This window comes from Bidens hawaiensis, unplaced genomic scaffold (genome assembly GCF_021521415.1).
Source record: "Bidens hawaiensis isolate Kalapana, Puna unplaced genomic scaffold, B.hawaiensis_p1.1 tig00024809_1, whole genome shotgun sequence".
NCBI classification, from domain to species: Eukaryota; Viridiplantae; Streptophyta; class Magnoliopsida; order Asterales; family Asteraceae; genus Bidens; species Bidens hawaiensis.
This window is the reverse complement of record NW_027493922.1, coordinates 77108-89983: the sequence shown is the minus strand read 5'-3', so window position 1 is coordinate 89983 and position 12876 is coordinate 77108. Positions and strand designations below refer to the sequence as shown.

At 34.4% G+C, this 12876-nt stretch overlaps 1 protein-coding gene across 3 annotated transcripts; it reads left to right on the top strand.

The window, feature by feature from the left end:
- The first annotated feature begins 9549 nt into the window (after positions 1–9549).
- Positions 9550–11947, top strand: LOC143569963 (uncharacterized). 3 transcript variants are annotated; one of them, XM_077055744.1, is made up of 6 exons: positions 9550–9906; positions 10682–10820; positions 11097–11242; positions 11332–11391; positions 11482–11550; positions 11631–11947. In XM_077055744.1, exons 1-6 carry the CDS (start codon positions 9664–9666, stop codon positions 11700–11702), a joined length of 729 nt encoding a protein of 242 aa, XP_076911859.1. In that variant the 5' UTR covers positions 9550–9663; the 3' UTR covers positions 11703–11947. The 3 variants fall into 3 exon arrangements, with proteins under 3 accessions (XP_076911859.1, XP_076911860.1, XP_076911858.1); XM_077055745.1 differs by having other exon boundaries at positions 11329–11391; positions 11649–11947; XM_077055743.1 differs by having other exon boundaries at positions 11329–11391.
- The last annotated feature ends 929 nt before the right edge of the window (positions 11948–12876 follow it).

The window sequence follows — 12876 nt, the reverse complement described above, 5'->3', positions numbered from 1 at the left end:
TATGTTAAGTTTGCATTAGACTTACAAAATGAAATACAAAATTTTAATCATTTAGTGTCACAAAACCAAAAATCATTTTAAGCATTTTGTTGAAAAAGACTATACAAATGCTTCAATTCATTTAATACTATGATCGTAGTTCATTTACTTTTTGTAAAATATTGGTGTTAAACTGCTAATGCATTAAATGTACACTTATACAATAGTGGTATTATTAGCTTGGTTTGATTGTGACATATATGGTTTAGATTTCCTTTTTTGTATGCATTCCTTTCAAAATTTTAGCACTAGGGGATAGGAGGCGGGCCTGATCGGGTGGGAGGACATGTCTCATGTAGACTCGCGGTGTCGAGTGAGATTACGCTCCACCCATTGCATTGTCCCTAATTTAATCCCACCCAAGGTGTGTGCGTTGATAATATTTTGTGAACTATTGGTAATATATGACAATCAAATTTAATTACAACCTGAAAAATTGAAATGCTTGAAGGATGAGAAGGATAAGCATTCTATGGTTTGAATGATTAGAGGTGGAGTAAAAAAATAAACAATGCGCTAGAGAGAATGCATGGGGAAGGGATGAGAAAATATGACAAGTACACCTTTATGATCAGTGGTGGATCCCGAATAATATTTCATATGGATTGAAAGAGGATATGTGTCAAAATTTCATAGGTGTCGGTCGAGATTTTAACAAATATATCTCTTAAAAATATTTCACATTGTGTCACTGGTCCCTATACTTAGTGAAGGTCTGCCATTGTTTATGATATTCGTTTGTTTGTAAATAAGTGAGGTTTTTACATAGAACAAGTATTTCTACATGTGTGTTGCGGCAGAACAAACTAAATGCATTAAATGTTCAAAAGTAATCGTACGTTGCGTTAGGAAGTCAGTCGGTATCGGTTCAATTCATTATGGTAAAGGTTTTGTCGCAAAAGTTTCATTATTAAAGTTGAGAGCCAAAAAAGTAAAAATGTGAGTTGAAAGAGCAAAAGTTTATTACCAAAACTAATTGGCCAAAAAGTAAATATATGATACAAAAGTTGAAAGGCCAAAATAAATCATAGATCGAACCACCAAATTGAAAAAATTGGGTGCTATCATATAGCCTAGTATTGGTTAAGTTCACGAGTTGAAGATAAGCGGACTCGAACTGCCAAAAGCATATATGTAAAACCTTTATGATGAAAATCTAACAAACCAAAGTTTGTAATTAAAGTTGAGAGAAAAATGGTAAATGCTTAATACTTTTGTGCCAAAACTTTAAAAATAGTAAACTGTAATTACAAGTATAATTCTTTTTTATTTATTTAAAACCACTAAAATATGTAAGCCTAATGTGACTTGAAGCCAAAATATTCAAGTTAAAGTATCCAATATGAAATAAAGGTTATTGTTGAATCAAAGACTTTATAACTAATTTGATATGATATGAAAAGACAACCAAGACTCAAAATAACGGGGACCAAATCACAATCAACACACACGATTACACGTTGAGGCTAAAAAACACGTAAACATCATACTATTAGTAAAACATTTTATCCATGGAGCCATTAATGTTTTTTTTTTTACCATATCTGGTACTTTTGAATTCCTAAGAAAAAGACAATTCAATACCATTTGTTTGTTTATGAGTTGATATACAATAAGATATTGTATGCTTATGTGAATCAAATATTGTTGTAAAACTATAAAGTTCTCGCGAAATGTAACGAGAGACCTGTATATTACATTTTACTAGGTTAGAAACTCTTTTGTTACATAGCAATAACATTTCAATTGGTACTATAGCACTCAACGATTTGATATTGGTAATCTTTATTTCATGATTAAACTTTCTAAAAAGGTAAACCATAAAATACAACAATAAAAAAGAAGAATTTGTAAGCCTAGGCTTAATAATGAAAAATTCAATAAGTTCATATGCTACTTTCGATTTCTTTCTAATCCTTTTATTTATTAAAATGATTTTGCTAGACTTACATGGAAATTATTACATAATATAATTGAGAAGTCAACCCCTGATTGGGCCACTTGAGGGTACCATATTGGCCAAGACATTTTTTTTCGTTTTAATTTCGGTATCGTAACGAAAATTAACCGAATGCCAATTTTTTTATAGTTCTGGTATCATAATGAATGTGACGAAAACCGATCGAATTCACGTAGAGTTAACGCGTTTTGTTTCGGTTATGTTAACGTAACGAATGTAAGGAAACCGAGGCATTTGTTTTTTTGTTTTAGTTCGAGTTCAGTAACGAACGTGACGAAACCAACTGAATTTGCGTAGACTTACTACTTAAACGTTCGGGATCGCCCAACGCTCAGGCCTAACCGACACCCGTGTTTGATCAACCAGCGCCAATCCATTGGTCCGCCACCATTTTCATATACTTTTTGGTTTAGTTTGGGTATCATAACGCATGTAACCGAAACCGTTCGAATTCGCGTCAAATTAACGCTTCAACGCTCGGGATCGACAACGCTCATGTTTTATCACCGCACGAGTTTTACCGATCTGTCCGGTGCAACGCGTTGGGTAAAACATTAGTTTGATACAAATAAAAATGAAATATGAACAAAAAACATGAGGTTAAAAACGTAATTAAAATAAACTTGAAGGATTTATATGCATTTCATGCAAATGTAAAGTACTGTTACGTCAATAGGGAAACAGTTGCACGCCGACAGGCGGACCCACGTTTGAAATACACTGTGGTGGTTCTGTATTCCCCAATGCCCCTATTTTTATATTTAACTACGAAAATGCCATTTTGCTTTTTAAAGGCTAAAAGATAACTATTTTCATTATTTACAAAAATGGGAAATGCAATCGTATTTCCTAGCTTAAATTTCACTTAGAACGTTTTCAGTATATATTTGTTTAGTAAGCTACAGTAAGACATTAAATACTTAAGAACGTTAATAGTTGTAGACTTTGTAATATATGAACTTAACAGCTTCTATAAATAGCTCGTGAATAATAATCGAAGTTTATTGAGGCCTTGAGGGGATGTTTGACAATATTGTGATAAATTATTAAAAAGTTTGATTGATTAAGAGGTAGTCTTTAAATAGTTTAGTTTGTTTCTGAAACTTACCAGTTAGACTATGTGTAATGAAGGAACTTTACCGACCTCCACGTCATAAAAAACAGAGATTTAAAACTTCGTTGTAGTTTAAAGTCCCTACGTGCCCTTCAAAAAAAAAGAAAGAAGAAGCCCCAACATGGTGTACATGGGCTTTAAAGTCCTTAATGGCTCAGCGTTGTTTGGCAATCTAATGTCGCCTGGCAATCTAATGTCGCCCCCAACGCGCACACGACATAGAGTTTTAAGAGGCTCCATTAGCTATTAATTAGATATTTGGTAGTCTATTAATGAAATTAAGAGGTAACCTCTGAATCAATTAGATGTAGAGTGTGTTTGGTTACACCCTCTTAACGTATTTTGGAGTCTCTTAATAGTTAAATTTTATAGACATTCTGAATAATTTAGATGTTACCTTTTAATCAGTCAGACATCTTATTGATTCAACATTAGATTGCTAAACAACCTCTGATGAATAATTTCAATGAGCCTGCATCTGATTCATAACTAGATTCTCACTAGCACATCATCAAAACTAAGTGAATAATTTCATTGAAACCAGCACACGACTAAAAGCGCAAGGGATGAGTGGTTTGCTTGATGACTAACTTATGAAATCCGCTTATGAGGAGCACTCCTTGTATAGGAAACAACTAATCGTTCTTATACGAACATGGCACGTTGTAATAGATTAAACGAAGTGAAAGTGATCAACTAAGATCTATAATATCTAAGAACCAAAGAGAACATAAGGATATGTATTATATTCCACACTCTTCGTCATTCTGGGTAATTCGTCACATTAACTTTTTCCAACCCCATCATTTAATCTATATTATATTCTATTTATTATTATTATTTACATACAAAAAGAAATTGATAAGAAATGACAAAAGAAAAGGGAAAATGAAATTATTGGACGTGGTCTCTGGCACTCTCTGCGGTCTAGCTCAGAGAGACCGTGTTATTAGCGGCCATCGGTGGGGGCACAATGTTTCAGTAAGACCATACATGCCATGTTGGAACAAATGTGGTGTATACCCTATAGCTTAAGCATATGCTTTGGGGGACTATAGCATATCTTAACGCTCATACAACTACTTTCAACCTTAGTAAGGCTGTGTGGTTGAGATAACTAGCAAGAACTAGTTATCGTGCCATATCGAATAGCTCTTCTAAACATTGAGGGTTATGGAATCGGTATTAATATATGACCAAGTAATTAATGTTTGTGAAATGAATCATCCAATTGCAACAGAAGCAACGCAAAAGCAAAGCCTAAGTTGTTGAGGGACTTGTCATATATCAACATGTTAAAAATAAACAATTGTTGGGACCATTCAACGACTAACGGGGACTTACTTTCAACTAGAATAATAAAATAAATGTTCTTCCTCAGTATACATGAACCACAAACAACATTTTTTTTTCTATTTTTTTATCAGTAAATTTCATTAAAGACCACAACTAAACACCGTCTATTGAGAAGGTCAAGGTAGCAGGGACCGTGAAAACAAACAACAATCCAACTTACAATATCAACCGTCTCCATCTAGACCAATATATAGCCACAAATTTTTATCTATATTTTATTCTTAGAAACTTAACACCTTACTACCACCAAGAATGTTCTTGATTTCAATAGGGTTATTCTCCAATATTAACTTGCCGAACCACACATGAGGCTAAGGGTATACAACCCTCAACACCATTCCACTTATTCATCACGTCAGTCTCTCGCCCATCATTCAACATCACAATTCAACAGGAAACACATCATTTTCCATCATTCCATTATTTAATAATAAAAATAATTAAAAATGATAATAGAAAAAGGAAAAAAAATGATTGGTTAACCCTCAAATGAGAGGCTGACCATAGTAAACTCCTCGTTGTACCGAAATAGAGATTTGGTTTAAACGACCAGGTACAACATCACATTTTACACAAGAGAAAGGTACGACCCAACTATGAAGTACATTAGCAGATGTTACAATAATACGCAGATGACTTTCGGTTGGTACAACCACTCGATTGTCACCTTTTGATAAACGTAATTGACCCAATTCCAGATCATCTTCTGGAATCGTATAACTACCAAAAGTGAGTGACTGTCCATCGAAACTGTTATAGTTCGAATATGACGATGGTCATTATGCCCAGGTCATTCATGACTAGGGGGTTTCAGAGAGACACCTCGTGTGAGAGAAATCATATCAACTTCCATGTGAGACTACCCGCCATCCTCCTTGCACGAGGTATACCGAACAACCTAAATAGCAAGCCATCAAAAATTATGTGACATAGATAGAGTTAAGCATGACCTTTACGTTTAGTTTAATTTTTAAAATAATTATTTTTGAATTTTATTTATAGGATAATTGTTGTTTGTAATTTTTAGTTTTGTGTTATATTATTATTTTAGTTTTTAACTTCAAATTTTAAAATTCAATTCAATCCTACAAAACTTTGATTGAGCTCGACTCAGCTCGTTTACACCAGAACTATAATATGATAAATGTGAAGATCACCAACGCTGACTACAATCGTGGTTATGTTTGACTTTTTACCAATGGGTGTACTCGGATAACCAGTGTTTATTATACGTTTAAAAAGGGTTTTGAAGTACATAAGACTTATAAAAAAAATTATTAATTTTAAAAATAAGTGGAAAAACAATATTTCATTCAACTTAGCACTCACCAATATCTTTTTAGATTTGGGTCGGAGACTATCTCAAAATCTCATGTGTATAACCCGAGTTTTTTACTAAAATGGGAGAGAGAGGAAAAATATTTACCAATATGTGTGATATGAAAACTATTTACCAAAATAGGTTTTCCTTTATAAATTTATCTTTTCTCACTTCCATTCTTATTGAATAATTAATTTCTATTAACAATTTCTATATAAAAAACATATATAAACGAGTTTGGAAAATGTTAAAAAACATGGGTTAAAATAAAATTCAACTTTTATATTGTTGTTTTTCATTTCGATTAAAAAAATATTCTTATAAAATGTTTCATATATTCATATTTTTATTTATTTATTATCAAATGAGTTTTTTTTTATTTTGTTGAAAAGATGTTCTTGTAAACTGTTTCTTGTATTCATATATTTGTTTATTTGTTATCAAATGAGTTTTTTTTTTTTTAAAATGAGTTCGGAATTGTTTTATGTTCTAGACCAATGTTTCAATTTTTTATGTTTTATTTTTTGCTTTTAAATTTCATTTTCAACTTTTTCTATAAAGAACATACATGAAAAAATAACTTACATCTCCATTTAAATTTTGTTGAATGAAAAAATGTATTCGAACTAGAGCATTTTTTGTATCATAAGCTACACGATTGTCAGTAATTTATCTGTACGATGAAAAATCGAACCAAACTGATTCCGAGTAAACATCATTACCAATATCGATAGTATGTTCAAATTAGTTATTAAAGACTCCTATATAAATAACTTAAAGAAAATCATAAAAATAACAATAATAAAGAAATTAAAAGCGAAGAGAATAAGAAAAATACCTTTTCTTTTAAATCGATTTTAATACAACATAACGTAAATGCTGGAAAATTCCAGACACATTTTTTTTTAGTAGTTTTGGTTTAAACGAAATGAAAAAAAAGGGTGTATTTTATTTAAATCATTTTTTTATTTATGATTTTTATACAAAGTTTATAATAGAAATCAATTTATTTAATAAGAATACGCCCTGCTTGCGGTGCGCACATATAATGTATATATGTGTGAACCCTTGGGTGGGCAAAAGTAAAATTGCACTAATTTTGACGTTATTTTACTAATCACGTGAAAATTACGTTAAAAGTGGCGGAAGGTTAATCAGGCATCATGTGGTGGCGTTGATAGCCGAAAGACAAGGGCACATGCACCAATCAGCCGGTGTCCCGATGATTGAGTGTTATGTGTCTTATGTCCAAGGCTTGATTCAAAACTACTATCGAGCCGGGGGTCTCACCGGAAGCAGCCTCTCTATCCCTATGGGATAGAGGTAAGGCTGTCTACATCTTACCCTCCTCAGACGCTACCATAGCATTGCTATTGGTGGGATATACTGAGTACGATGATGATGATGAATTTATTTAATAAGAATGAGTGGGAGAAAAGATAAAATTATTAGGAAAAACCCTATTTTGATAAATAATTTTCAAATCATCTATATTGATAAATACTTTTCCTTTATACCCCACTTTGGTAAAAAACTCTTTATAACCCTATATACATTTATAACTCTTTTCCCGGAGGAAATAAATCCACCTAATATCTATATACGTTATAAGTTGGATGTGGTTTAATGGTAGAGCACTCACTTTACTAGTGAGAGGTAGGGGTTCAAACCTCACTATCACCAATTTATATGGGAGATATGAGGGATGACCCTGGCTTGCCAGAGTTCGAGTTCTGATCTCACCCGGTTTTACCGGCTCCTCGCTGTCGTGCCATTAGGCGGGTGTGGGGGTCGGGTTTTATTCGGTGATCCCTCAATAGGGTGGACCGCTAGAGGCTTCGTCCGTCCGGAATAATGGCCGGCTCGGGCTACCTTTGACCAATAGGGGCCGCGTACGAAGTATTCGACGTTAGTTAGTTGGTCGTTCAAATAAAAAAAAAATCTATATACGTTTCTTGTTTTATGTCTCCTCCTTGGAAGCATAATTTGGCCTTCTCTCTCTGTACGTAGCCTAGTTGTTATTTTTTGTTTGTTTTTGACTTTATTTCATCTAGAAAATAACATAGTTACGCCATCAAAAAGTAAAATAAAATAAACAAATGTGTGTAAAATAAAAACGAGTAAAATGTTATTTTCGTCATTATGGTTTGGCAAATAATGCGAATTTAGTTTAAAAAGTTTGTTTTTTTGTATATGGACCATCCACGTTTTCGGTTCTTGTCAATTACATCCAAATCACTAATCGCGTTAAATTTAATCGTTAAGTTACGGGTAAACATATCTTTTCGCTCTTTCTTTATTATAATATTTATTTCAGCAAACTGCGGTTTTCGTCCTTATGGTTTGATCCAAATTTACGGTTTTAGTTCAGTAGTTTCAAATTTGCAACTTTCTTCTCTATGGTTTCATTTCACTTGCGATTAAACCCAAATTCACTAATTTTGTTAAGTCTGGTCGTTAAACCCATCAGTGTGTCATTCACATGAACTCAAGAAGGGCAATTTTGTTCGTTTTCCCCTAAATACACCCTAGCCCCTCACGTTAGAGGGCTTGCGAATTAGGATTGAAGTTTATTTGGGGAGAAAAACGACAAAACCGGTCGTTACGTGAGGGGCACACAGATGGGTTAACGACCAAACTTAACGGGGTTACTAAATTCAGGTTTAATTACAAGTGAAATGTAACTATAAGAACGACAATTGCAAACTTGGAACTACTGGACTAAAGCCACAGGTTTGGACAAACCACATGGACGAAATCCACAGTTCACTGAAATAAGAATTATAATAAAGAAAGAGTGAAAAGACATGTCTACCATTGTCTTAACGATTAAATTTAACGAGGGTAATGATTTGGATGTAATTGGCAAGAATTGGAAATCGCGGACGTCCATATAAAAAAATAATTTTTTTTTAAACTAAATTCGCATTATTTCCCAAATCACACGAACAAAAATGACATTTTACTTTTTTTTTTGAACGGCCAACTAAGTAACGCCGGGTACCCCTTACGCAGCCCCCATTGGCTAAAGTAGCCCGAGCCGGCCACTATTCCGGACGGACGGAGCCCCTAGCGGGCCACCTGTTGAGGGATTCACCGGATAAAACCCGACTCCCACGCCCGCCAAACGGCACGACAGCGAGGAGCCGGTAAAACCGGGTGAGATCAGGACTCGAACCCTGGCAAGCCAGGGTCATCCCTCATATCTCACATATAAGTTAGTGATAGTGAGGTTTGATCCCCATACCTCTTACTTGTAAAGTGAGTGCTATATCATTTAGCCACAACCAACTTAATTATAAAAATCAAACTCTTATAAAATACAATAAACGAGCATATAAAATTATAAAAATCAATTTCCAATAAAAGTACATTTATTTATTTATTTCTCGAAAAGGGGCAGTATAGTAATTCCACACCGACCCCACTACGTTGCCTTTATAGTGTATACCAACAGTAGTCAAAGAGTCAAAAGCAAATACTACACACAAACCATGAAAACCGGTAAGTGGTATTGCATTATTGCTCCACGCCACCGTAAAACCACCCATCTCGCCTCACACGTGTCACCTCCTCATTCGTCCTTCCCACCTCGTCGGGATTCAGAAGAACAACAAAAAAGAAAACGAAAATTAATTCAACACACACTTACACACACTCACACACACACACTCTCTCTCATGTGTTTTCTCACTCTCTGAAACTTAAACCTCAAATTTTGTCATCATTATTATTATTATTAGTTTTATAGTTTTATTATTATTATTATTATTATTATTATTATTATTATTATTATTATTATTTCACTACAAATGCCACCAATTTCTGATCGGTAATTATTATCATTAGTAATATTAATCGTGTGTACGGATAATGCTAATGGAGGGTTATGTTAATAATAATATTAATAATAATAATAATGTTGGTGGTGGGTTTTCTAATTCCGGTCAGTTTCCGAGCTGCGGTGGTGGTGGAGATAGTAGTGAGGAAGAGTTGTCCGTACTGCCACGTCACACTAAGGTTGTTGTGACCGGAAACAATCGTACGAAGTCGGTGCTTGTTGGGTTACAAGGTGTCGTCAAGAAAGCTGTCGGTCTAGGTGGATGGCATTGGCTGGTACTTAATTAATTAATTATTATTATTATTATTATTATTATTATTTTAATTTGATTAATTAAAAATATGATTTTTTTTCATGAAAAAAATGATTTTGAAAGTGGGTTTCAACTTTCAGCTTTCAAGCCAATGGATCTAAGGATTTTAAGTTTTTAACAAATTTTTAAGATTTGTGTTAATTAAATAATATTATGTTATTGACTTCTATAGTTCTATTGGCATTTTGGGTATCTTGCATGTGATCCAGAATTGGGGTTTTCTGGATTTATGTAATTATTTAATGTTGAAAATTAGTGTTCTTTGTTCTTCATGATTATGTTCTATGAACATATTACTCCTTTTTTTCCGTACGTTTAATCCTATAGTGGTTAGACAATTTTTCAATCCAGTGTTTTTTAAACCAACATTAGTAATACATTAAAAATTGTTATAAAAGTTGAAAGACTGTGACAATTAGCTGTAATTGCACAAAACTTTGATAGTTTGATCAGTATTCACATTTCACACCTATTGTGCTTCAAGACATGCATTTTACACCTTTTGTGCTTTTAGACGTACACTTTGGGTGTTATTTTTGCTTTATTCCTGTAAATTTGTTATCTTTTTGGTTGAGTATAAATTGTAAAAGAAAGGTTTGATTTTGTACGCGGGTTTATACATACAGATGTTTCTTATAGCACTTTCGGTGTGTGTATCCGTAGCATCCCCGAAATCTTGTTTTTTTTATTGTTTATACTTTATACTTTATATAATGTTTTTTTTAATTAAATTTTAGGTGCTCACTAATGGCATAGAGGTGAAGTTACAAAGGAACGCGTTAAGTGTGCTTGAACCTCCTACTGGTAACGAAGATGATGACGATCTCGAGTTTGAAAATGGTCATGAAAACGGTCACTGGTTCGCGCCTGATCTCGGTAAGTGACGTTTCAAAGTCTACTCACAAAAAATTATTATTTAAGTTTAGTAATAGTTTAATTACAAAGTAAAGATATCATAAATTCCCAATGACAAAAGTGTCTTTTTGTACATCATAAGTTTGATATTGATGAATCTTTGCATAATTTTTACATTGGATACCTTAGCCACATGGTAGTACTTGATCTTTTTACTACTGCTAGAAACTCTATTATGCATTCCATTAAAGCGGACCCACCGTTCCCAGAAAATAATTGTGTTGTCCATGTTTTCAGCATCTGATGATACCCAAAAGCCGCATCAATCAAGGCACCGTTCCCATAAATCTACAACCGGGTCGTCCCATAACAAGACTGTTAGCCGGTCTCTATCGTGTGACTCACAACCTAAGTCCTCTTTTACCACTTCTCGTGGGTCCGTGGTATAACTTTATTCATTCCAACAAGAAAAGTTGTTATCTTTTTTAAGCTTTTTTTTTACATGTTTACGCGTCATTTGTGTTCATAGAAGGTTGATTTGAGCAAACTAGAGATGGCTGCCTTGCGAAGATATTGGCGTCACTTTAATCTTGTGAGTAGTATTAATATTCAAAGTTATAGCATATGCTACGCATATGTATATAATATATACTATGTATATTAATGTTTGTATGATTTGTAGGCGGGTGCGATGCCTAACCCGTCAAAGGAGCAGCTTGTTGACATTGTTCAAAGGCATTTCATGTCACAGGTATAGCGGATATTAATCATATTTTCGGGTTGCGTTTTATATAATGTTTTATTATTAATGGGGATTTGTGTTGTTTTTAGACGATGGACGAGTTGCAGGTGATTGTGGCGTTTGCGCAAGCTGCGAAGAAGCTGAAGATGGTATGCAAATGATGGATGGATGCAGGAATGAAAAGGGATAGATATCTTCTTTTGTTATTGACTTTGACTAACAGATACTTGTTAAAGGTCATCTGTGTCCTTGTAAAAATGGTGTTTAATCGTTGCGTCTGTCTGTCTGGCTCTTTGTTTCAAGGGTTTGGTTGTAGATATATGTAGAGCCAATCTTAAAAAACCTGCTACAACAACATTGCCATTTTTTGGCTTTTGAATGCAAGGAAGGCATTGCCATTGTTTTTCTGTCCTTAATTTATTATTATTATTATTATTATTATTATTATTATTATTATTATTATTATTATTATTTTACTCACTTTTAATGTTTACTAAATGACTGTCTGCAAATAACACATGATCACTGAAGAGGTATGCACCCGCCTTAATATCGAGCAGGGCGGGTCAACCCACAAGATATAGACAAGAGGCTTGAAATCAGGATGTCATGAAGACACAAAGCCAAAACCTATGCGCGTGGACACAAAGCCAAAACCTATGCGCGTGGCGCATATCACATATGCTCACGCATCACATATGCTCACGCATATCACATTCGTGCGTGGAGCATATCACATGCTCACGCATATTACATATGCTCACGCATCACATATGTTCACGCATATCACATTCGCGCGTGGCGCATATCACATGCTCACGCATATTACATATGCTTACGCATCACATGCTCACGCATATCACATCTGCGCATGAAACATCTGCGCGTGAGAATAAAGAGAAGACCTTGCGCATCCCCGGGATAGGCGCATAAAGGACAACACAACAAATGAGACAATAGTCTAATCCAAATCAGGACAAGGACAACCATGATTGTACTCATCAGACAACCTTCCAGAATGTATCTTTTAAGGAATAAAGAATGTGCTGATGTTGACAGCTGCCAATGAAGGGTGGACAACTCAGCAAAACCCATGTGCCACCACGTGATGGCACATGGGTCAGGTAAAATACCTTGGTCAGAGAATAATCAATGAAAAAGCACCAGGTGTCCTAAGTACACGTGGCACGAAGCAATAGGAGGAGGCCAAAAAGGCCCTAATTGGGTCTGAGCCCAATCATTGGAAACCCTAACACTATAAATACAACACCACCTCCACAGTTGGAGCCAGGCAAGAAAATATACTCTAAGTCCTTACTCACTTTCACATTATTA